At 41.2% G+C, this 27464-nt stretch overlaps 1 protein-coding gene across 8 annotated transcripts in view; it reads left to right on the top strand.

Annotated features, from left to right (window-relative positions):
• The window catches only part of SORCS1 (sortilin related VPS10 domain containing receptor 1), a 436617-nt gene that overhangs the window by 227441 nt on the left and 181712 nt on the right, over positions 1-27464 (top strand). For all 8 annotated transcript variants that reach the window (XM_083616531.1, XM_083616537.1, XM_083616535.1 and 5 more), the window contains exons 4-5: positions 11380-11538; positions 22888-22961. In XM_083616531.1, the coding sequence (XP_083472657.1) occupies positions 11380-11538; positions 22888-22961 (233 nt within the window). The remainder of the gene's footprint in view (positions 1-11379; positions 11539-22887; positions 22962-27464) is intronic.

Here is a 27464-nt window from a genome sequence, read left to right as displayed (position 1 = left end):
TCCTTGGAAGGTTCTCCTCCAGGGAATATGGCCCTCCTGCTGAAAAAGGTTCCATACTTCAGTCTACAATGACTGGGAGCTGCCCAGAGTTTTAGATAGGAGGTTTCCCTAGTTCTGCCTGGTACTGAACCTAATACCTTTTGCATGTGAATCAAATGCTCCACCATTGAGCTATGGCCCTTTCCTGCAAGTTAGCCCTGAACCTGAATCCATCAAACCCCACATCGTGTTTCCAGTACAGTGGTACCTTTGTTTACGAACTTAATCCGCTCCGGAAGTCCGTTCTTAAATCAAAGCATTCTTAAACCAAGGTGTGCTTTTCCCATAGCAGCAGGGGACTCAATTTACAAATGGAACACACTCAACATGTTCTGCTTCCAAGGCAAAGTTCACAAACCAAAACACACAACAGTTCACAAACCAAAACACACAACAGTGTGACGCGGCAGCTAAAAAAGCCAATGCAATTCTGGGCTGCATCAATAGGAGTATAGCATCTAGATCAAGGGAAGTAATAGTACCACTGTATTCTGCTCTGGTCAGACCTCACCTGGAGTACTGTGTCCAGTTCTGGGCACCACAGTTCAAGAAGGACACTGACAAACTGGAACGTGTCCAGAGGAGGGCAACCAAAATGGTCAAAGGCCTGGAAACGATGCCTTATGAGGAACGGCTAAGGGAGCTGGGCATGTTTAGCCTGGAGAAGAGGAGGTTAAGGGGTGATATGATAGCCATGTTCAAATATATAAAAGGATGTCACATAGAGGAGGGAGAAAGGTTGTTTTCTGCTGCTCCAGAGAAGCGGACACGGAGCAATGGTTCCAAACTACAAGAAAGAAGATTCCACCTAAACATTAGGAAGAACTTCCTGACAGTAAGAGCTGTTTGACAGTGGAATTTGCTGCCAAGGAGTGTGGTGGAGTCTCCTTCTTTGGAGGTCTTTAAGCAGAGGCTTGACAACCATATGTCAGGAGTGCTCTGATGGTGTTTCCTGCTTGGCAGGGGGTTGGACTCGATGGCCCTTGTGGTCTCTTCCAACTCTATGATTCTATGATTCTATGATTCTACCTACTTCCGGGTTTGCAGTGTTCTTAATCCAAGTTGTTCATAAACTAAGCTGTTCTTAAACCAAGGTACCACTGTAATGGCTAGTTAGATGCATCAGGGAAGCCCACAATTAGGGCATGAAAGCAACAGACGTCCTCCCTTTGTCTCCCTAACAACCAGTATCCATTTGTTTCTTTACAGCATATACACCCTACCTTTCTAACAAATGTTCAGGGTGCAGCTTCCAGTCATACTGTTTCCAGATATGGAGGTTCCCTTTAACTATCCTGACTAATAGCCCATGATAGACCTACCCTTTAATGTTTTCTAAGACTGTACCATCACCACATCTGGTAGCAACAGATTTCGAAAGACTGAGTCACAAGTGCCCTGTGTCAGATGCAGGACTAAAGCAGATTCAGCTTTTCCAAATGAATTTGTTAGTGATAGCAAGCCAAAGTTAAATCCCAGCTGGAAGACGGCACCAAACTGCCTGTGGCTGCCAGAGGCTAATATAAGCGTAGGAAGAGGTAATCAGGCAAATAGAACAAGTGCATGTATCCTTTCAAGTCTAAGGCAGTTAGTTCTTTCAGGTTACTAGTGTTCCACTGTATAATTACATGACTTTCTCCATAGTCTCCAACTATTTGTTCCACCTATCACAAATACTCTCATCAGGGATTACCATGTCCTTAGGCAAATAGATCCATGCATTCCTTTAAACCACTTTCAAGCTTCTCTTGCTTTCTCTTATACAGTATACACACACACATAATCCCCTTTATATTGATTGTCATATTAAAAAATAATCCATTGTTCATGGTCCTGTGTACTCTGAATAATTTGAATTATAGCTGCTTCTTCTGCATGGGCAGCCTTCCTAAAATAGGAAGTTTGGGTTGCATTACTGCATTGAAGTTTCGTACTATGTTTGTTTTGAATGTATAGCACCTTTTATTATTATCCAGAAATGACAAATTGGTTTTCTGTAACATGGCCATTGTCACAGCCTGGGTTAAACAAACTAACAATTCCATTTATGCCACAATAGACATATATTAAAAACAACAACAATAATAAAAACCACTTTATGTCGAGCAGGAGACTTATTATGTACTCCCCTAACCCAGGAAAAAGTGGATTTAACATATCCTGCATCGCTTGATCTCCCATAAAGAAAGGAGTTCATTTAAATCTCTTTCTACGTAGCCCACTAATTCTCTCTGCTGGGACAGTCAAGAGATTAAAAAAAACCTCTAAACTTCCCTATTTAATAAAGGACTGTGTTCTTTGTATTTAAGAGGCAGAAAAGCCATCATAATCTACCAGTGCTGACTTGGCCATAAATCCAGAGGAAGTATAATTCTACTTACCCACTATTTATCAAGCATGGAAAGAAATAGTACCCGGCTATCGGCTTACTCAATTTTTCTTTGAGACTGTTTCATTGCACTTTGTTATTATCATTCATGGTGTTAAGTAAAAGCAAAGCAGGAAGATACAATCTTACAATTAGACTGGCCGTGGCTGGCATCCCGGTGGAAAACTTAATGCAAATTCAGGTAGCGTACATAAAATAAGGAATATATTTTTTCCTGTCCGATAAGACTGGACCCTGTTATTACAAAGTTTCTTTCTTTTTATTCTCTGTTTTTATGTTATTATTTTAACTGTTCTTATGTTTTCATGTTTGTACACAGCTTAGAGATACTAAATAGTAAGTGCTTTAGAAATAATTTTAAATAAAACAATAAACGCCAAAGGCTAGTTTTGTTTTTGGTTGTTCGTTTTACAAAATATTCAGAGTCCGTTTTAAGACAAATCTAGGAATACTAAAATGCATGTGGGAGGGGAGCAGGAGTGTGGCAATAGGTCCCAGGCTGCTCTATGTTCATTAAGTATTTATTTATTTAAGGAATTTATTACTCCACTTTTCTCTGTATGTCTCAAAGTAGCTTACAGAAAAAGGAAACATGCAAGAGTGGTGTAGTGTTCAGCGTCCATCCATCTGCATGTCTTTACCTGGCAGCCTTTCTGACCTTGAGGCCTGCGAGTTCCATCCATGTTTAGGGAAGCTTTTAATGTTTAATAGGTTATTGTATTTAGTGTTTTGTTGGAAGCTGCCCAGAGTGGCTGGGGAAACCCAGCCAGATGGGCGGGGTATAAATAATAAATTATTATGATTATTATTATCAAGAACGGAAGGGAGAGTTGTGGCTTATTGCCAACCCTATTAGTTTTATCCCCCTTTTTTGCAGAAGCTGCTTCAGCGCAACAGTTCATGCCACTTAGAGTGAGAATCTGGATGTGTTGGAGAGAGGGCAAAAGGTGCTAAGTTACTCAGAAGTCAAATAGTGAGAGTTTGTAGGCACAGAGTGAGGCCCTAGTTGAGTGAAAGACAGAGGGAGAGGGAGTGGAATGCCATAAGTGGAAAATAGGATGTGAGCTGTTCAGATGGTTGGTTGTTTAATCTGTTTCAATCTGTTTGAATGTCTTGTGCTTGCTTTTACCTAGGTATTTGGTAAAATCAGAATTTTTATTTTTTGTTATTGTTGTTTGCTCTTTTTTCTACCTTACAGCAGAATTGTTAAATTGTTGTTTATTGGACCCATTTATTATGATTTTGTGGTTTTTGCCTGCTGTTTTTCTCTCTTTATTACTTTGTTCCCTGCTCTGGGATGGAAAATATTCAATGAAGAACAATTATTAAATACTGTAAATAAAAATAGAGCATTGGACTAGAACCTGGCAGGCTAAGGTTCAAATATTCATTTGGCCATGAAACTCACTGGGACAGTTGGTGACAGCAAAGCTTGCAAGGTTTTCAGCTGGGGCAATCAGAATAAGATCCACTATTTGACAATTGATTCAAAACCCTAAAATGTATTTTATATAATTGACTTTTTCTTTCTATTCTTTGTATATCATATTGTTGTTTTATTGCTATGGCTGATGGCCAATGCAAATAAAGATTCATTCATTGACTGGGACAGTCACTGCCTCTCAGCCTGGCCTAGCCCACAGGACTACTGTGGGGATTAAATGAGGAGGAGGGGAAAAAATCACACACACCACCTTGATCTCTTTGGAATAAACAGTGGGATATAAATGCTGCAAATAAATGAACAAACACACAAAATGGAAAACGCAGATTAAAGCGTCAGAAAATAGGAACATTAGAAAAAACATTCATAGTACAAAAGCCTCCTGAAATAAAAGTGGTTTAATCTGGTGTCTGAAATTCCATAAGGATTGTGCCTGCCTAATTTCTAATGGGAATAGCAGCTGATAGGATACCATGCATAGGACTAAACTCAGGGCCATCTTAAGCATATCCAGCGCCATGGTGCAAAGATCCCTCCGGTGCCCGCCACCCCCACCCCCGTTTTCCAGAGTTGCCAACCTTTTTTAGGGAGGACGGCACTTTGTGCCGTGGTGGCCACGTCAGGCAGAGGCTCCAGGCGTGGCGCTGCTTCGATGTGGCATGGTGGAGGAGGGCGAGGGTGGTGAGCTAATGCCGGGAGGTGCTGCATCCAGCCTCTGCCTCTTCCCTGACACCCTCCAGAACTTGGCGCCCTGCACCACTAGCCCCTATGAGTAAGATGCCCCTGACTGCACTGCTCTCTTGTCTTCCCAATGCTGCACATCCCTGTTGGTTGCTGAAAAGGAAAGGAGCAAGGCAGCAGGGAGCTGAGCTTAGTGTGGGCGCAATGGCAGAGCTGCTCCATCACTGCCAACTCTGCACCTGCATTGCACTGAGCTCCATGCACCCTTCCCCATCCCCTCTCAGAAACTGGAAGTGATGAACAGCATTAGGAAGCCAGGAGAGCTGCACAAGCCCACCTGGCCTGCAGCACTGGCCACGACTTGATGGGAGTGAAATTGATAGAGTTGGACCAGCTGCACTGAAGGCACGACTCTTTGTTGGGTCACAGTTCTGGCCCTGTTGGGTCAGACTGTAGATGCATACAAACTGTAGGCACATCAAGCCTGTAGGAATCCTTCTTGTTTCATGCTCATGTGGTATATTCTGAATGTATGTGAAATGTGGTGGGGCCTGCCATGATCCTGCTTCCTTTCCCTCTCCCCCCCCCCCAATGCCAGTCCAGTTTTGCTGGATTTATCATCTGAAGAAAAAAAGAAGGAAATTGGCAGGACTTGGCAGCTTCCCAGAATAAGCACCCCTTTCCTTTGCCCTCCTGCTATTTCCAATGTTCTGTGGACAGTCTTTGGCATCTTCTTCTAGTTACTAAGAGGTTAAGCACTCCTTGTACCAGTGCAGCCTTCCTTGCAGCAAGGTCTGGATGCATCACTTACTACATTACAAAGTGAACATAAAAATGGCTGGACCTGGCTGGAGTATGCACGGATGGTGCCAAGATTATTAACGAGAGATTTGCCCAGGGTGACACAGAGTTCATTATCTGTAGAACATTGTGAGGATGGGTGAACTGATGGCAAGACAGCTGCTGAGTAGGTTTTAACCCATGGGGAATGAGGGATTTACACAGACAGGGAGATCCGTAGCTGCAGGAATTTCTACTCCATTTATTTTTATTAAGCCTCATAAACACCGAATCGTATATCCACATCCTCTGGGAGACTAGTTCATAGACTTATATGGCTCATTATAACATGTTCTCTCATAATATTCTTCTCAAGTGCCCTTGTTCTTAAAAAGATCCCATTCCACCTAGTTATGCACTTGTAATATGTCCCATGGTTTTTCTTTTCACCATAGCTGTGCCCCAAATGCTTTCCATCGTGAAGCAATGGGAAAGGGTCCCAGAACTCAGAAAAGAATGCACTAATTCTGTGAAGGAAAAGCACATATGCAAGCTCTATTAGATTCCACTATATCAGTGTTTCCAGCTGTTTTGGGACTACAACTCCCATCATCCCTAGCTGCAAGACCAGTGGTCAGGGATGATGGGAAATGTAGTCCAAAAAACAACTGGAGACCCAAGTTTGGGAAACACTGCTCTGTATCCACCCCCAACCTAAGCCTTATTTATTTCAGTGAGACTTCCTTTGTCAAACATCCGCAAAGTTCTTTAGTACTTTTAGGCACAGCTCATCAGGCCCTGGAGGTAGTTGAAGTCTCCCATGACTACTAGATATCTCCTTTTTCAATGTTTGGTAATCTGCTGTAGGAAGGCATCATTCAAGTCTTCAGTCTGGCTTGGAGGTCTATAGCAGACACCCACAGCAAGGCCACTGTTTCCCTCTCCTACCAATTTTACCCATACTCTCAATCTGCCTTCCATGCTCTGAGTCACGGATCTTTTCGCAAGTGCACACACCTTTTATATACCTGTATAATGCTGCTACGTACTCCTGCCTTCCTGTTTGGTCTGTTCCTTTTGAACAGATGTTCCTTTTGAAATGCCTCTTTAACTGGAGACTTCCATGCTGTACATGCAAGCCCAGTTTTTGAGCTGCTATCCTGTGCAAACTTAGATGAGGAGATGGAAAGCACAAAAATATAGCGTATACTCACAGTTGAATATATTGATCTATGTTCAGGTACAGTAATTCTGAGGAAAGTACCCATTGGTTTGCAACTCAAGCATGCATAGAATTATAGCCACAAATTATCACAATAAAGAGAATTTCCAAACATAATAACAAAGGAAAAATACCCCCAAACTTTCCATCATTTGCTTCATCTATTACAGCATGACTGCACATAAAACTAGATCATTAACAAAGTGACAGATGTCACTCATGTTGCTTTATACTCTCTTTGGGAAGTGCTTACTATCAATTAGCTGAGCAGCATATTATTCAGAAATTACTTTCTCAGCCAGTATCCAGCAAATGTGACAAAAGTCAGAGCAAAATGTCTGACAGAGTAATTTGCATTGTTCAAGTATAATATTTACCCCTTTTTGTTTCTGTTTGTTTTTACCCAGTGCTTTTTTCTTTAAAAAAATGTTTAAGGGTACTCTCATTTTCCTACTGATATTGAAATACTGCCCCTCAATGAGACCAAACTTAGATTCACAAATTTTTAGGGGTATGTGTTCCCCTGCATCCCCCCAGAAAAAGCACTGTTTTTACCATAGTCTTTCAGTATTTTCAGCCTTCCTGCATACAGGATTGCATATGATTGAATTAGAAAAGAAATATAGTCTATGTAGTCAGCCCCTTCCCCTGAATTTGTGGCAGGGCTATTAAATATATTAGTTAACTAATCATATGACTTGTTAATCAATGGATTGAGCATAAATTTGCATAAATTTACCTGCAAATATTTCTGAAGAAAGAGAGGCCTTTCTCTGTCAACAACACTTAAACACCTCTTCCCCCAGAGGTGCATCTAGCATCCTCTTAGTATAGCTTTGCTATATATTGAAGATGCATTTCTTTACCTTGGAATGTGACAGCTATGCTCTTGTGCTTGGTAGGACCATTTTGAACAGTTTTACTTGTTTTATAATTTTAACAATTTTATCTGTTTTTAATGACTGTATATAATAGCATAACTGACCCAGGGACCTTATGGCAAAGTGCCACTAAGAAATCTTATAAATAAATAAAACACCCTCCCAACCTTTCCTGTTCTCTATTTTTCTTTTACTTACAGGAAGCTTTGACATGTGTGACCCCTCTTTACTAGATTTCTGAAGTCTGGTCAATTTAAGGCTCATGCAGACTTCCTTTTAGTGCCTCCTTTAGAAGGGGGTGATTCTCATAAGTCAGGAGATGCAAGTTCAAAATATTAACTTTTGTATTTTAAAAAAACCCAAAGAAACCCAAATGTTGTTTGCTCCAATTCAGTAGTAAAACGTGGAATTTCCCCCCAGGAAAAACAGAGGATAGAAAAACCCCTGCTTGGACACAGACTTGTGCCTAGAAACACAACACAAAAGTCTGGATGAGTCCTAAATCTGACCAAATTCCATTTTTTATGGGCTCTGTTTTAAGCATTCTGACAAGGGTGTGCATGCTTATTCTCTCACCCACCCCCATGTTCTTGTCTACTACAAACAGTAGGAGGATTGTCACAAATAAATAAGGGTACCTGAAGCATCCTCAATGGCTGAGAATGGTTTGTGTTGTTATAAACATCACGAATGACTTTGTATATAGTCAAAACAAAAATTTTTTTCCCTTCCAGTAGCACCTTAAAGACCAACTAAGTTAGTTCTTGGTATGAGCTTTCGTGTGCATGCACACTTCTTCAGATACACTTTGTATATAGTAAAACTTTAATGTAACCAGTACGGTCCTCAGCTTTTACACTTCACTTTCCTCTAAACTCACCACTGACAACTATGTGTATAACCATCAAATTTTGCACACCACTTCATGCATTTGCTGAAGCAGATACGAGTCCACAAAAGTTTATGCCATTCTTCTTTGTTAGTCATTATGTTATCACAGGACACTGGTGGCACTGTGGTGTAAACCACTGAGCCTTGGGCTTGCCGGTCGCGACGGGGTGAGCTCCCGTTGCTCGGTCCCAGCTCCTGCCAACCTAGCAGTTTGAAAGCACATCAAAGTGCAAGTAGATAAATAGGTATCTATTTCTTCCCGCTCTGGCGGGAAGGTAAATGGCGTTTCCGTGTGCTGCTTTGGTTCGCCAGAAGCGGCTTAGTCATGCTGGCCACATGACCCAGAAAAACTATCTGTGGAAGCGGACAAACACCGGCTCCGTCAGCCTGTAAAGCGAGATGAGCGCCGCAACCCGAGTCGTCTGTGACTGGACTTAACTGTCAGGGGTCCTTTACCTTTATGTTATCACAAGACTCCGTGGCTTTTACTTGACTGCACAATCTGCAATGATGATGCAATGAACTATATACCTCAACTGATTTCGCCAGGTCTCACAGATGTCCATACTATGAGCATTCTGACTGCTATAGTGGGTGGCTTTCAGTTCAGATTAGATATCTGGAGCAGTTTGCTTTTGCCCCCTGCTACAGAATTTTCAGCCCACAGATTCTGAATGGAGACACTATCAGATAATATAAATGGAAGACTAAATATAGAAAATTCACGTCACTCAATAAATATATTCATAACACTTATACCTGAACATGTGTGCCTGCTTTTGCATGGACATGCATATATCCATGCATGCATACCTATACAAAAGAAGTGTAAAATAGGCAGACAAATATGCTAATTACTTAGCATGGGTGGGCTGAGTGAACAGCTAATATGCATCAGTTTTAATTTTGTTTTAGGTAATGGAATTACTCAACCATCTGTCTGTTCATTTTTTGAATATTGGCACTGCTGATATATCATCCAACAAGAAGTCATGCTGATATATGCCTATTTAATATCCGTGCCAATGGGTGCATCTTGCTGAGGGAGCTTTTTGTGCACCATTCATACTGTTTCTGCCTAGAGAAGCCAGATATGTAGAGTTGTTTCAGTGTGTTGCATATTTGCAGGCATGTACACTGGCGCAATGAACTGTGGCCAAAATCCAAAGAACTGATATCTGCATGCAGGAGAGCAGAGAGCATGCATAGCCAAGGCTTTATGTTGGTGCCATAGTAGCTCCCACTGCCAAAGAGACAATCTGTTGTTCATTTGGAAAGGCAGTTGCCACTTTGCCAGAAAGAAGTGCTGCAGTTCTGGTTGCGTGTGCATTTCTACCCCATGTATGCATCTCATCTCTGTGGATTCTGCTCCATGTCTTTGTATTGTTAGCTATATGAAATGACACTGGTCGGATTAAAATACTTATCATTTGTTTATCTGGATTCCTGAAAGCAGAATTAAGTGATGAGATGGGCTGACATGACCACAGTTTCAAAGTAGGGAGGAAAATAGAAGAGGAACATGGATGAAAGACAGAAAGAACGTGGGGTGTACACAGCAGTTTAATGTAGATTTTATATATCCCATCTGTGCATGCTTTTTCACATCATCCACATGGTCTCCTCTATCCAAGCAGCTGCCTGCGCTTTTGCACTGTTGAATTTGGATCTTCCTGATTTGCAGATAATGTGAGGAGGGGAAATCCAGCATAAAATCAGATGGGTCAGATATGTGCAAACTGTGCGCATTTGCACCCTGATGTATACACAGCTCTGGAGAGACATTGCATAGAAGAGTGAGAGTCCAGTGCCCTCTATATACCGACTCTCAGTCCTGCAGATCAAACCAGTCTCTCCATTTTAAAATGACCAGTTACAGCTTTCTCAATGATGTGATTCATTTGATCCAATCTGAATCCTGTCTTATTTCTGTGAGTGAGATTTGGGAAACATTAATAACACTTGGCCTGGGGAAGGACGAGAAGCAATACAATGGCAGTCTTCCATAGTGAAGGAGGACAAACTTTTGTTTGTGTTCCAGGGTTTCAAGTGCTGAGAGTGAAATACTTTTCACTTAGCAAGTTGACTTGGGTGTTTTAGAATGATGTCCAGATCTGTGGGAAAGTTCATGCATTTGAGAATGTAATTGGTTTTGTTGTAGAGAAAGACAGTAGGCATGTCAAGTAGTTGATAGTGACACAGTAGCCTATATTACTAGGAATCACTCTGGAAATGCAAGCAGCTATCCATATTGATGGTGTATGTAGGACTACCATGAAATCGCCCCCAAAACATTGATGTCTGTATTCAGGGTTTCCAGTTTCTGCGATATATATATATTTAAAATTATTTATTTACCACTTTAAGACACTTCTCAGCTCTCACTTTTGCCCTCATTATGGAGTTTTGAGCAATGTGTTCGGCATCATGATGACAGCCCTCTCTTTCTTGTGCTGCTCATGTGTTAATGAATGAGTGAAATCTCAGAGGAAGAGAAGTTAACCTTCACTTTTCCAGTTGACAGTGCTCAGTCTCTAAATTAGTAACACTACATTAGTGACCTCAAATTTTCATTTTTTCAGTGGCATAGTATTTTACTCAGTCGATGCCACTTTTGGAAAGAATAGGGGGGTTCGGTAGACACCAAACAAAAACTGAGCAGCGTTTTCTGTAATGCAAAACTGTTGAGCTCCTGCTCAAAATGCAGTTATAGGGCACATCTGTCCTATCCCATTCACTACCAAAATTACAATAAACTGTAGCAATGCTGAACGCAGTGAAGAACTTAGAGTAGACTGGATTACAAAAGTATTTGGAGAAGTTCTGATAAGTAGGATGTTTAGTTATAAAATCCTTTTGTCTTTGAGAAGGTCACCTTTGTTTTGTATCAACTTGTTTGCTTTGCTTGTGTTGCTTTGCACAGCCATGGCGCTCACTAAAACGAATACTCTTTCATGAAGAAAAAAAAAATTTCTAGCGCTTTAGAGGTTTTAGCTATTTCTTCGACCATCCTCATCCTAAACTCCAGTATTCCTCTGCTTGATCCTTACAGATTATGTTGCTTACTGACCCTGAAATTGAGAGCAGCCTGTTGATCAGTTCTGATGAAGGCGCCACCTATCAAAAATACCGTCTGAACTTCTACATCCACAGCATGCTCTTCCATCCCAAACAGGAGGATTGGATTCTGGCCTATAGTCAGGATCAGAAGGTTAGTATCTGCAGGGGGTGTTGTTGTTTTTTGTCAGTGACATGGTACTTCCTGCAGGCACGGGTTGAAAGTCATTTAAGGAAATGTTTCTTGCCACAGGCCTCTTGCCCATTTCCACAGATTGAATTCTGAAGCATTGTGCACAGTCTTGCAGATATTTATGGCGACTGGGGTTAACATGTGAGGTACTAGGTATGTGAAATTGTGGTATTTAATCTCAGATTATAAAATAACCGATCATTTTAGTGGTACATAAGAACAGAGGAGAATTTAGTTTGGTTCACAAATGCACTGGCCTAATTTACACATCCCAGACTAATGCACAGATCAGATACAATGCATTAAAAATACAATCCAATACAGCAAAAATGCATATTTTAGGAGAAGCTACATATAGATAAAATATTATTTACATGTGTGTTTTGTGACAAACTAAATATTAACATTTGTACTCATAATTCTTTTTTTTTAATCACAAGTTAATGAAGAAACAGAGTGGAATTATGATTGAACACATGCAAAATGGACACATTACTGGAAATGGACTGAAATCTCTGTTAGCAGATGGTCACTGTCACCATTGGTGCAACCCAAGGTTACAGAACACCCAGGAGGTGCTGGTTTAGACCAGGAGGGGCAAGATTAAGTTAGTTTGTATTGCAATTTACAAAGTAAATGGTTATCACATGGCCATGTGAGATCTGCCTGGGAGACAAGGATGTTTAGAAGACCAATGCACTATTGGCATCCTTCCCAATCCCTTTCTGTTTCCAAACAAGCAATTTAAAATCAATACTTCAATCAATGTGTTTTCATTCCACTCTTTTTCTTTTCTTTTCTTCATGGTTTGTGTTAATTTGGTTGCTATTTTGAAGGCCTTTAGTACTGGGGCATTTCACATTCCCTGTGTTCAGTTCTAGGGCTTTCCATGTGATTTATTTGTTCCATTTTATTCTGTTTCCTTTCTTCTTTCCAACAGGCAACATCCACTTTGATTATTTATTTTTTTGGTTCCCTTTGTTTTCTCTCTCTTTTTTTCCTTTCAAGTTTGCACACACGCTTCTCAGAGTCCCCACACACCCCTTCCGGCTGCATGTGTGCCTGTCTGTTGTTTTGTATCCCTTTCCAGTTGTTTTGCTCCCCTTCTCTTTGTTGTAGTTTTCTTGCTCTAAGGTCCATTCTATCTCTTCAGTTTTTGGGTACCTGTGATTTCATTATCTCAAATTCTTGCTGTCCAGTATTATTAAATGGACTTTTAATTAAGGTTTTCTCTCCCCTCCCCTCTTGAGGCCAGGTACTTTTTTTCTCCAGTCAACTAAGCTTTATTGTAGCTCAAATAAGGTCCCAGTTGCGTTGCTCATTGCTAATCTATTATTGCCCGTTTACCAAGGGGAATGTTTGTCATTTCACCTGTTTTCAGACTCACTGCAAGCGAAACACAAGGGGAGGTTAAGGTTAAGTGATTTATATTTTAACCACCCCAAAATGATGAAGTTTGCCCTTGCAGGAGAACCACACTGCACATATTGTTTTGAAAGTTGATGGACTTTATTCCCTCAGAAGAGGCAACTGTTTATACTTTTGTCTAATTCCCTTTTAAAGTTGTCATTTAAAAATCACAAAAATCAACAAGATGTCTGACAAAATGGCAAAGAAATGTAATTATGTTTCTGAGAAACCAAACCTAGGAAATCGTTTGTCAACAAGGAGAATAGGGTAATTTTAAAAAGCCAAGTAAACAGAGAAATTAATGGATTTTTTTGCACAATCTTATGCAACATTGGCTCCTCTCACTATGATTGACAGGTGTGCCTGTTCAAGGGAAATAATACTGGTTTGTTAGATGTCCAGCTCAAGGCACTGGCATCCTGAGCTAAGAATACAATCTCTACATCTAGATCTGGTTTATGGCCTGGTCCAGATATACATTGGATGAGCTGGGTTCTTCCACCTAAAAGGATAAACCTTCATTTTATTATCTCTCTGCTTTCCTTCCCCTATGTGTAGCAGGTGAACTCACTGCATTCTAAGAGATCCATTACCTCAACACCTGAGCTCTTGTATTTATGTGGCTATTTAAAATGTAAACTAGTTTTCCATGATAGACACCGTCCAAGGCTTTATAACTTGAGCAATGAACATCCCTTATGACAGAGAACAAACAGAGTGTACTTGGATAGCTGTCCATGATGGGCAAAGTTGGCATTGTGAATCCATCAGGCTTCCGAGTGGGAAGAAGCACCTTTAAAATAGATGCATTTATGAATCAAGGTAGACAAAGGAATTGCTCACCTATGTAAACTGGTGTTTGTCAGAGAGAAAGGTATGCAAAAGGGGGGGGGGAGGAATAACAAATAGTAGTTCTCCAAGTATAGTGAGAACCTTTTAATGACTGGATAATGTGATGGGTAAATGTTGCCCATTAGAACTGTCCCTCATTACTGTTTCAATCTCAGTTTGCCAGGTTAACAGGTATGTATGCTACATTGTTATTCTTCTTAGCTGTAGAGAGCAACATAACCTGAACCCTATACAGTACAATGTGCTGAAACCATCAAGAAATAAATAATTTAAAATGTAATAGTCCAAACAAAGCATTGGGCATTGTGGGGAGATAACATTAATCTCAATGTGCAATTGACTGCATGAAATCTAGCAAGATTAAACAGAAGTAGGTTATTGTAATTAATCTTCTAAGTGGGGCTTATGAATGGATGTTGTCTTGGGATTTTTAATGTGCAAGAAGATGCCCAGAAAATGCAGTATGGGGTCATCACATTGGTTTTCAGGTGAAGCCGTGTAAGTTCCCATGCATGCGTGTAGTACATTGAGGACTATGGGAAATGGCTCACATGGATGTCAGCTGCTCTGGATTTAATATACATGCACAGAAATATCTGTCAGACTATACCTGGAGTACTGGGTCCAGTTCTGGGCACCACAATTTAAGAAGAATGTTGACAAGCTGGAACATATGCAGAGGAGGGCAACCAAGATGCTAAAAGTGTCTGGAAACCAAGCCTTATGAGTATATGTTAAGGGAGTTGAGTATGTTTAGCCTGGAAAAGAGGAGACCAAGTGGAGATATGATAGCCATCTTCACATAGCTAAAGGGCTGTCACATGGAGCATGGGGCAAGCTTGTTTTCTCCTGCTCCAGCAGGGAGGACCCAAACCAATGGGTTCAAGTTACACAAAAGGAGATTCTGATTAAACACCAGGAATTTTTTTTTGACAATAAGAGTTGTGTGACAGTGGAACTGACTCCCGTGACAGGTGGTGGACTCTCCTTCATTAGAGGTTTTTAAGCAGAGACTGTATGGCCATTAGTCATGTATGATCTAGTTGAGATTCCAGCATTGCAAGGGGTTGGACTAAATGTCCCCCAGAACCCCATACAACTCTATGATTCTAATTTCCCTTAATATAATGTGTTGCTTCTTTTCACTAATTGATTCATTTTCAAGTGCATCTCCCCCTGATATGCATCACAGACAAGTGCAGATTTTGATGGATGGTTATTTTTCAGTTCTCATATTGTTATGGAAAGTGCAAATTTGGTAAATTTGGCTTTAAATGTGAACGGAATAGAATCCCCCCCCCCCATCCCAGCTGGCCAGTTCCCCCTGGGAGGTTGCCCATGAGGGAGAATGGTCTGAAGAAGGTCCCCACCCCACCCCACCCGGCCTAGAAATTGCAACTAATTCTAACCATCTGGCTGTTGTTATTGCAAAATTAATCACTTTTTATTATTAATTTTGTATTGGATCCAGATGGTCTCCCCATTGCTAGTCTTTGATGGGGAAATGATTCCATCTGAGAAATTGCCTCTATGTCACTAAGTTTACAGTCGACAAACATAGTCTTAGAGCTTGGTGAGGTGTTGTTTTTCTTGAGACTGAACCGTGAGAAATATATGTATACCTTGTCTTTTGCTGCCTTGCCCTTCATTTATGAGTTTCTGCAATAGGTACAACTGATAGAATGCATTTTTCTTTTAATTTGCCCATAAACTATAGTGTACAAACTAGGTCATAAAGTGTGCCCTCAGAGTGCATCCATCAGTCGTTTTCTTAACACACCTCACTAAACATTATGTTTTGGGACACATATTAAAATAAATGAAAAAAAATAAACTAGATAGCGGTAGGGAATAGAAGAACAACTCCTAATAAACAGAGGGGGGGGGGACAAACAGATGATACCATGGCAGACAGCCTGATGGCTCTAAAAGTCTAAAACAGTCTATCAAGATTCCAAAGGAAAAACTGAAATAAAAAATGTCAGAAATATAGTCGTTTAATTCTGGAGGACATTTACTTATAGAACAAGGGAAACATATATATTTTAATGGAGTTGCTGCAGAGCTTGATTCTAGCTGGCCCAGAACGTTATCTTTCATCATTCTGAGTAACTGGTGGATGGATCCTTTGGAATGTGGTCCAGTGGTTACATGAGACATTGTGCTACCTGAGGCGGGCATCTCTGCCCCTTCTTTGTCCTCTCTCCCTGGCTTACCACTTAAATGTGTTGCTGTTGCTGACACAGAGACAGTGCTGGCCATATCTCAGCATCTGCCCCCCTCCTCCTTTTTACGCTATGAGGAAGGGCAGGCATTCTGGACAAGATGGCCAGGAAGTGGCTAACTATTCTTTTTTCATTATTACAAAAACTTGTCAAAAGTTACTCTAGTAACTTTAAAGTTTTTAACTAATTTTTTTAAAGGATTTCTAACCACGGTGAGAAAACTGACAGTGCGGGCAATTTTCTGGGCCACCTTACCCATAATGTTTTGCTCTGAAGGATCCCCCAGCCCTGAGTGAGGCAGTGGGGAAGGAGAGCCAGAGACTGAGATGTGGCCAGCATTGTTGACATGCTAGCAGTAGCAAAGCATTTAACAAGAAGGGATGAGCAAGTGAGGCACATACTGGAGAGCATGAAATGATTCCAGAGTGCCATATACTTCTACTTATTTTTTAAAAATTAATTTATTATTTATACTCCGCCCATCTGGCTGGGTTTCCCCAGCCACTCTGGGCAGCTTCCAACAAAATATAATAAAAAAACAAAAAAACCCCAACAACAACACGTAGGCGGATGGCACTAGCTGGGTGGTTGAAGGGGACAGCAAGGCAAACAAGCAAAGCAACAAATTTGCCACCCTTTTCACATGCTGCCTGAGGCAAATGCCTCATTTGGCCTCGTGATAGAGCTACCTCGTCAAAAGCTTTCTAAGAGTTTCTGCCCGACCTGGTAATAGCCCCTTGCGTGGACAGGCGGAGTCCCCAGATCCCGCGCGGTCCCCCTGTCATGTGGAATAACGACTCAAGACAACGTGCTATGGGATTAAATTGGCCACAACTTTATTAAATTTCAAATGTGGGTAGACCTTGGCTCAGGCATTGGGCGTTCTCCCTCCCCAGTCCCCCGCCGGGGACCTAGGGAGCATCAGGGTTATCCAGTGTGTGTGTGGGGGGGATGGGCCGGCTCTGGAGAACATATGTTCAAGCAGAGATAGCCGCCCCCGTAACGCCGCCGCCGCAGGGGAGAGCAATGACGACCTTTCGGCGTACGGTCAAAGCCTCCCTTCAGAAAACCCCTTTAACGAGGAACCCTGGTATCGCCGCCGCAAAGAGGAAGATGGACAAAAGGATTCCGCCCAAGGCCTGATACCGCCAAAGTTGTGACGTTTTGCTACGGGAAAGGTGAAACCTGCCAATGCAGGGAAATTCCTTTCCGGCCCTTTAATAGCGACCTTAACGTAGCAGCACCCGCATACCTGTGAAGAAAAGTTAACCTGCAAAACCTGTAAGAAAAGTTAACCTGCAAAATAAGACATTAACTGAGGGTGGGTAGGGTGGGAGAAGCTCTGGAGCCAAGTGAGGATTCCCAGGTAAGATCCTCCCTCTATTGTGTGGGCAGGTAATCCCTCCCCTACCTGGCCTGGTCTCCTTGGCAACGCTTCCCCCAGGTGGGATTGGACAACTGACTGAGGTAGGCAGAGACCTCCAGGTATCCCACCTGAGGGAAGGCAAAGCCAAGCCTATGCTGATGGAGCCGCTCCAGATCTAGGGGCTGCACGCGTCCACGCAAAGGGCGCCCCCCGTTTTAAACGGGGAGCGGTCATTGGTGGCTTTTTCCATTTACTCTACAGTAGCCTTCCCCAACCCTTTGCCTTCCAGATGTTCCATGCTGACTAGGGCTGACAAGAATTGTGGCCCTAGGACTGGATTGGGAAAGGCCGCTATATAGTAAATGGAAGTATGATGGTCCAATCATCCGTCAAAAATTGTGGTCCATTACATCTAGAGGATGCTAAGTTGGAAATGACTTCTCTATAGAAAGGCTGCTCCATGTGATAAGATGTCTGTCACGTTCAATGACTCACCACTACCACAAAATTGCCTCTATGCTACTACAAATCATTTGTGTTGATCTGGAGAAAATTGGTCCCACCACTTGTCTAGCCATTTCATGGCTCACCATGTTTTGTTTTGATTTGTTTTGATGACAATCCTTCTGTAGCTAAGTGATTAAAGCTGAAATCCTACACCTACTTAGAGAGTAGGGTCCATTGAACCCTTTAGGACTTACTTCTGATTAAATATGCTTGTGAGTGTGCTATTTTATGCATTTTCCATGTGGCAGCAGGTATAGTAAGTACACTGGTTCTTATCATTGGGGAAAGATCTATCAATGGACATATCTATCAATGTATAAGAACCATGACAGCTTACAATGCAGTCTTCTTGTTTAGTTTTCAGTATTGAATAACGGGGATAAACAACAAGGGATGTTATCTCCAGTATATCATGCTTGTCAATTTGCTAGGGTTCTCTTACTGACCACTGTTAAATGAGATAGCCTGATCTAGCCCAGCAGTTTGAGTATTTGGGGCTGCTGCTGCTTATGGTAGGCCTGATACCCGAGTCAGAGTTTCATATACATTTGGGTGCAAAAGTAGTGCTAGATGAAGTTCTTTTTAATTTGTACTTGTATACATAGCATTTAGGATGAAGATGCATTGAGAAAGAAGAATCAAACTGCCACTATATTTAAGAAAAGAGAAGCATTTGAGAAAAGAGCATTGATTGAAGATACTTTTCCCTGAACATGTTTAATGATGATTGTAAAGGGACACCACAGGAAAACTAATTGCCAGGATGTTAATCTTAGTACATTTTAAATGACTGTTTCTCCTCTAGATGGATATCTGAAGGTTTTATCGCTATCAGTGGTTTCCATGAGAAATAAATAAATAAGTTCCTAGGTAGCTAGGGAAAGATATTGATAGCTTCTGTGCTGTGTGACAAATTTCTTGGTACTATTTTAAGTGTTTGGATTTCCCCCTACGTTCATTTGATTTTATACATTAATGAATCGACTGTGGAGGTATCAAAGTTTGGTTTGGCAGAACTGCCAATTAGGTCAGGAAACAGGAGGTAATAACAGTATATTTCTTGGATCCTTAGATATGTGTACAGAAGGAATTTCATGGACAGATATTTCCTCTTCACTCCCCCCACTATTAGTTACCTGGTTGCCCCAGAAAACCTCTACAGATAACCAGGAGACCCTCCTAAAAATGTGGGATGGTACCCAGGGATACTGCTGTGGGAGGACAGAACCACCCAGAATCAAACAGACACCCCCCAATACCCTCTGGATAAGCTTTGCAGGGGCACAGGGTGGAAGAAATGGGGAACTTGACTTCTATGAACTTCCTTCTAGATAGTTGCACTGAATCAGGAGTGGGGAACGTGCAAATCTCCAGATGTTCCTGGACTACGACTCCCATTATTTTTGTGCATTGGTCATGCTGGCTAGGACCGATGGGGTTTGGAATCTAACAACATTGGGATGGTCCTGCCCTAAGTACGGTACTGACTTAACTGAAATATTCCAGACAGGTGGCAAATAATCTCTAGCCTTTAACTCCACTATCAGATTTTCTCACTGCAACAACTGTGTGTTGTGTGTGGTTGCCTGCAGATAAATTTTGATGCATGAACACCTGTTTGAATGTGAGGCCTCCATGAAAACTTGTGCAACCTCAGCATGCAAGTAAGTGGTTGTGCATGTGAATTTCTCTGCAAACAACTGTGTGCACACATTCTTGTTGCATGGAGAAGACCCAGTGGTGTGGACAAGGGATAAAAGCACAACCCCTTCCCAAACTCAACATGGATATGCCCTACTTGAGAGTAACATGTAAATAGGACTTAGGACAACCCAGAGTGCTATATGTTTACTAAAAACCAAAAAGCACATCCTACCCCTTCCTATTTGAGGAATTCTGTACCCATAATTGCTTCTTGGCCTAGGTAACCTGTTGCATATAGGCAGATAGGCATATAGACCAGATTTATACTTGACTGTACATTATACTTTTTTCTTCTTTACTCATCCACAGCACAGAAAATGTACATCTTTTTCAGACCTCCCCTTCCCCACCTTACTTTGAGTACAGTGTGCCAATAAATCATGCATAAATCCCATGGAAATGAATGGGGGCAATGCAAGATCTTATACAGATCCTATTCACCCCCCCCAATTCATTATATATAAAATGTGGTGGAGGATTGTGTCCTTTGATCGATAACTTTCCCAGCAGAGAACACATCATGTCTTCATTCTGTACAGCTCATGAATAGTAAATGTTAAATAATAGTCGTCTATAGTGCTCATGGAGAGCAGAGTGTGCCGCATGCCAAGTGGGGACACAATTTACAGTCACTGAGAATCCAGGCCATATGTCTATCTGAAATACAAGTTTCTCCATAATATAGGAAAGAGAGTAGAAAAGGAAGAAATAAGACTATTCCCTAAGGAACAGGGAGATATGACCCTGACTTTTTATTTAGTTTCTGCTTGGTCTGAAATTCATTTTCTGTCCTTGGACAAGAATGAAAAGAAACTGATGATGATATCAAAATGTTGCTGTCTGCCAAAAAAATATTTTCCACCAAATTGTAAGTGTTTTTAGCATCTGGTAAGCACATTATACAGTTTGATGCAGCAATGGGGATTTATCAATATTTAGGCTCTGGGTGGGGGGAAAGATTGTGTGAGGAGGAAGGATTTACATGAGCAAATGCGTTGTATTAAGTAAAAGCTTCTAACGACAACGACAAAAGCAGTACTTCTGCCTATCAAGCAGCAATAGAATGGAATGGGAAGGAAGAAAGATGTCAGTGTCCATTTTGGTGGAACAAAAGCCTGATTGACATCACTGTTTCTTACTTCCAGTCCACCTGTTCTCTCCCAATCCATAATGGCACTTCCCACATAGCAAACATTTGACAAAGCCCCCCAATTGAGAACACTATATTTAATTTACCTGGGTTGTTAGTTCAAAGCCATATTTGTGATGCTTCAGTACTTACTAGATATAATTTGACATGCCACATTTTGTTTCATGGTCAATCCATTTATGTGAGTTATAGGCTTAAAAATGCCTAGCTTGAGTGGCATTTATATTTTGTGATCAATGTCATGTTTGTTGGTAACTCTCCTACCAAAAGCTCACAAGGAAATTGGCAGACAAGTCCTATGGCCAAGCTGAGGTCTAGAAACATGTCCATTGCTAACCTTTGCTTCTCAATGTTCCTTACACTTCCCCTCAAAAAGATCTCTGTCTGTCTGTCTGTCTGTCTGTCTGTCTCTCTCTCTGTGTGTGTGTGTGTGTGTGAATGAGATCAGATCCATCCCACAGCAAGTAGTCCAAAGAAGGGGAAGGAATCTGTTGCTACTGTATGTGCTATCTGTATATTGGAGGGTAAATGAGAGAGAGTCTCCTGATGTATATTTTGCTCTAGAAGGCTTAGTTTGGCCAGAATCAAGTATACACTTTCAGAGTTAATGCTAAATACATTGCCTTTGTCCCAGGTTTTTTAGACTTGTCAACCCATGTACTATCTGAATTCAAAGGGGCACTTAGATTGCCAGATGTGAAATATATTGGCATTATTTTCAGCTCTCCTACCCCACTACTAGGTCTAGGTGCAAAAGACAAGCACTGTTAAACAATCAACAATCAGAAATTATTGCAAATTATCTACAAATCTAATCAGTAGATCTCAATCTATCATCTCCACACCTCTGTGGAGCCACCCATCTTGTGGCTTTATTTTTGGTGGTGCTTGTGATAGACAACCAGAGCTACATTCTGCTTGTTTTAACATTGCTATATTTTTACATGTTTTATTTCCAGCATATTGTTTTGTCTTGTCTTTTTGTTTTGTATTTGATATCTGATTTAAAAGTTAGATAAAATAAGTTGACTAAATAAACGGAAGTCAAAGGGACTTTAGGTGTTGGCATGGCTGTGCCCAACACTGGTTTGCCAGACTTCACTTTTACTCTGCCAAGCTTATTTTCATTGTGTGTTTTTCCTGGGTAATGTCTAGAAATAAATAAGTCTCTTCTCCTTCCTGCCTAATTGCATCAGATTTTCCTCTCATCTCCTAACCAGCAAATGAGAAGCAAAAAACCCCCTGAAATCCCATAGTAGTTCACAGTCAACCTGATCCAACTAGAAAGATGAAATACCCTCTATTATTTATGGGTCAATATTCAGGGAAATGTTTTTGCAACATCTTAGTTTCTCCCGGGCACTCTCATGAATATGATGAGAAGTTTTAAGTATTTCTTCCCAGCCTGTATTTTCTGCCACTTTTACCAGATACAAACTAAGATCAGGATCTCCAGACTTTTCACCTATGAAGCTGACAAAGTTGTAGATTTGCCATTGTGACAACACTATCAATTAGAGTGCAGTAATTATACGTTTGTTAGCATTGCCTACCACCTCTTCTGCGTTCTGCGTTTCAGGTGAAGCGTATGTTGAGATTTCTTTTCTTTGGGTTACATACTTAGCAGATGTGACAAGAGAGAACATGTTAAATGAGCTCACTTTCTGCTATAGCCCAGAATCCATTCTCAAAAACAGAAGCAAGAACAGCAAGGGTATTCCCTGGATAAATAGTGTCTAATATAGTTCACAGGTTTGGGATTCACTTCAGTGAGATTAATCTCCACCTTTGTTTGCCTTGTGCTCACTGCCTGCATTTTCTCAGCTATGACAGCAAAGTATTCAGTACTGTCATTATCAGCTGTCACAACTGAGAAATCACTGAGGAGTGACAGTAACCTCAGCTGTGGTATGATCTCTTGATGAAGTGGAGAGGAAACTTGATAAAAGAAGACGGCTCACAAAACTAACCTGATGAGGTGTAATTTTCTCTCTATTCAACATTTATTGTCATACTGTCAATGTACAATTAAACAAAGTCACTGGCAGAAGAATAATAGATTGCATTTTTTCTTGATTTCTTTTTCTTTTTTTTAGTTATACAGTTCAGTGGAATTTGGAAGAAGATGGCTACTACTCCAGGAAAACGTAACACCAAACAGATTCTACTGGTAAGAGGCAAGCAATTTCATATCACACAGCTCCCAGAAAGCCACCTCTTCAGTGTTGGGTGATCTTTTTGAAGATTGGCAGGGTAATTTGATCAGTTTGATTTGTGGGTTTTGAGGTCTTGTGGTAAGGTCTTTAAATATTCTTAAAAATGAATATAACATTTAGTCTCCAGTATTGTATTGTATTGTACATTTGTGTAGTTCTCTTTATACCAATATTCATTTTTTTAAGTCCCACAGCCATTTTCCTTCATGTCCTCTGATGATCACCTGCACACTTGTAGGCCATTCTCATTGAACTCAAAAACACTTTACATCTGAGTGAATTCTTATTGTATTTAATCTTGTTCTTCCTCCAAGGAATTCAGGGTGGAATCCATCCATTTTGTTTTTACAACCTCACTGTAAAATAGGTTAGGCTGAGAGATTGTGATAGCCCAATGCAGGCAGTGAACTACATAGCTAAGTGGGAATTTGAGCCCTCCCCAACCCTAGTTTGACACATTTTCACTACACTAGACCGAATCTTGCTGGTTGGTATACATGGCTAGAACTGAACTGACAATATATGCAGAGCTTTTGAATAATTCATTGTCATGATCACAAAAGCATTCCATGCTAGCTTGTAGCTACTGTAACACAAGTACTAAGATGGGAGAGAAACAAGGCTGAGTGGCGACACCTTAGGAAAGACATCCTCTTTTTCTCCCACACAGGAAGGTATATCTCTTCTATGATTGAACCTGACACGTTGTCATCCTCTACACAACATCTGTCCCTTTAAAATTATGGTTTGTTCCTATGTACTTTCCCCCTCTGACTTTATTGATAAATCTAACCTATAAATTAAGCAATTAAAATCCATACCATTATTCAAGCTAAGATTTCTTTAAGTTGCTTATATCCCTGCTATAAATTGTACTGGGTCTTTCAGAAGCTCTTGCGATGAACATAGCTAGCTTGGAAAGCCCCTTTGGCAAGCCAGAAGGGCAGAACTTTAAATGGATAAACTTACTTCCAACTTGTTAAAATCAGATTCCCCGCACTCTTAGAGTGAATAAGAGGTATCTTCAGAGCATTTGGTACTTCTTAGTAATACTCTAGATGGTAAGATCAAAGCTATATTTTTTGAATATCAAGCTGTATAGTTTAACTGCCTTTTGACCCAGCCATTGCCCTCATTTAATTATCCCTTTGGCACTTTGGTTTATGAATACATGTTCATCTCAAAGCTTCTGTAGAGAAATCTGCAAAATACTACTGTTATGGAAGCTATTGTCATATTATTGCTGGGTTCCTCCCCCCTCCTGAAAATACTTATTTAAATGGTGTGGATGTGTGGAATATTCACTGGAAAATTGTTTTCAAGCTCCAGTAGAAATCAATATCTTCATAAAAAAAGAAGAAAAGTAACAGTCCATTCCACATAGTGCCCTGAGATTTTAATTTTGACCTATTATATGAATTTCACCTATAGTTATTGTTAAGAACTGGCTAGAGGTCTCTTTTTCACTGAAATGTCCCATTTGAAACACAATTTTTCTTTATATGTGAACTTTCAGACAATTTGTGGTTAACGGATTATTCCAGAAATTTTCATGGGAAGATTCAGTCTTTGGGAAAAAGATAAAGTAACCATAAGGCCAGATTGTGTAAGCAAGAAAAGAAGTCATTTGCTTAGGGATTCAGGGAGGGGAGACAGTTTGTGGTCCAGATGGTTCAGTGCTATAAAAATGACAAACCTTGAATGTCATCTTTCATGCGGTGAGTGGAGGAGCATTCTGTAAATGGGAAGAGACAGAGAGATGGATGGGAAAGCAAATGGACATGAGGTCAGTGCAAGGAAGTCATGAATCCATTGAGACGTGGAGGATGACATGCAGAAGTGAATGTGAGGCCAATAGAGTGATTGTGTTGGGGGTGGGGGTCGACTTCGTATGACCCTGCTTTGCGAGGCTAGAAATTGTGACATTGGGATACAGAATACTTACAGGATCCATGATACTTATTGATGCTAACTATTTGCAATGTGTTAGAAATGACTATATTGAACAAAACTATTTTGATTTATATTTATCTCAGCTACACATTACACCCAAGAACAAACTGCAGGTGCAAATGGAAAGTTCTTTTTCACTCCTGCATTGTGGAAGGTTACTTATCCCTTGCTCTCCAACACATGTGTTTCCCTGCCCCCAGTTCATGTTACTGGCTGCCACTGATGGGGTTGAGGAAACAGCTGGCATGATGCAAACAAGCATCCCTAGTTCACACAATGATGCTCCCCATGTGATTGCATGGAGGCTGCTGTTATGTGAGAAGCATCCCACAGAAGCAAATGAAAACCCCTGACAAAGAGACTTGCAAATACTCATTTGTCTGTCATTCTCAGTTATTAAAAAATAGTCCCTAAGCAAGAATCAGGAAAGCTTTTGAAAACTGGAAAATTTCTTTTTTAAAAAAGAAAAAAGAAATTGACCCCCACCCCTGCCCCTTAGACCATCAGTATGCTACAAGTGACTAATTTAGGTTAATATGGACACGCAGGCTCATTTTAAAAAACACAGTCTTATTTGCAGGTGCTGGCTACATGAGTAAATCTATGACTGAGTACCTTTTAAAACATCGATCCCTTTTGATGGACTGGGCTTTGATATTTGTATTCAGGTAGAAGAAGCCAACCAAGATAGTGTGGAGTCCAGCATAGTATTTATCAGCAATTCAGACCTTTTCATCACTATGGGCATCTGCTGGAGGCTGATGTAGAACTTGCCAATCAAAATGACAGTACAACAGCCCATCTGGGAAAAATCATCTGGCTGAAAACACACACACACACACACACACACACACACACACACCATGGCAGAGGAGTGGAACAGCTCAGGAAAAATAATGATTAAAAATGGATACATCTCATAGCTTATCCATAGAGCAAGGATGTGCTGGCTGGCAGCTTCTCTGGAGCTCTGTGCAACTGGAAGTTAATGAAGCATTTTTATTTTCAAATGGATTTTGGAGTTGGAAGGAAGTCTGGGTCAAGGTTAGAGCCTCAGGGGGTAAGGGCTGATGTTCTACTGCTGATAGCTTTGAAGAGGCTGGTCTCTGAGGAGTTGGGGATAGATGGCCTACTGCCATACAGAGGCGGGTGAACGGCGCTTTTAGGTGCCAGAGTGCCTGCACAACAAAATGCTTGAATTTTCTGTAATTAAAAGATGATGCTGCCAGCACAACCGAAGGGGACTTTATATCTAAATGAACCAAGGCAGTGGTCCAGGCCTCCGGCATCTTGTGTGAGCAAGCCATAGCTGTTTGTGTAACATCTCTGCCTCCTGATGTGACCAGAGAAGCATATGCTCCATTTGGCATGTTGTTCTCCATTGGGATCCCAAAGTTATTGCATTGTATTTAGCAAAAAGTTCTTGTTAAAAACTCCTCCACTTCTTTTGCCTCTGGGATATCCATCCTACTTCCAGACACATTTTGCTGCAGGGTGCCACTTTGAAACTCTTACTGAATTCTGACTTTACATTTATATGAAACCAGGCCTAAAACCCACCATCAAGGAAATTGTGTCCTCCATCACGGAGAGAACGTGTTGTGGTGAGGTCACCCAAACTGCCCTGCTGTTGCTGGAGTGGGTACGATTGGATGGCCTCAACTCCCAATTGGTCACCCCTCGGTTGTTGGGGAAGGAATTTGGCTCAGGAAGCTAGTGATTGGCAACCGAGGGGCTATTTATATCCCTGCACGTGTCGTTGAGCTTCCTCTTTTTGCTGCATGCACAGGATCACCCACCCTCCCTCCCTATATTTAGGGTTTATTGACCTTGCTATGCCTATCATGGGGTCGTCTGCTTTGGAGCAGGGGCCTAGTAGGAATTTTGCCATAGGCTGATTGACTGGTGCCTTTTGGTTTTTGCCTACTGCATAGCAAATCATCACAACTTTGTAAGGTTGGCGGTTAGATTCAGTTGGTTGGTAGAGGGGATGTGGTTGGCTGTGCCTGCCCCTTCAAGTTGCTGCTGCAAGGATATTCCATTAAAGGAATCCACGGGCTCGCTTTGCTCTTGTCTGAACCCCTGTCAAGGGGCTAGGGCCATGTCAGAGCCCCTGGGAGCATTTGGGGTGAGGTTAGAGACTGGTGTTCAGCTCAGACTTCCCCCAGATTGTTTTCCCTTACTGACGTCTGCCGGAGTCCAGGCGTCAGTGCTGCCCTGCCAAGGTCAGGTGCGGCTAGTTGGGAACCAATGCCTAAGCAACCACGCACATGCTGTAATCAATAAAGTTATGCCAAAAACCTTAAACCATAATTCTGCGTCTATTGTGAATTATTTCAAGGGCGGTTTGGGAACCTTAACACGCAAATAGCTGGCCTTTCCCAATTTCCATAGATGGTGAAATTTACAGATAAAATCACAAAGAGAATGACTGCATCATATATTCCTAGCTCTTGTTTGTGATTAGGTTCATAGAAAGGAGAAGGAACATCATCACCCCATCC

Source organism: Podarcis filfolensis, assembly GCF_964270895.1.
Source record: "Podarcis filfolensis genome assembly, chromosome: 5".
Classification (NCBI taxonomy): Eukaryota; Metazoa; Chordata; class Lepidosauria; order Squamata; family Lacertidae; genus Podarcis; species Podarcis filfolensis.
The sequence above is the reverse complement of the archived record's forward strand: the minus strand, read 5'-3'. Positions and strand labels throughout refer to the sequence as shown.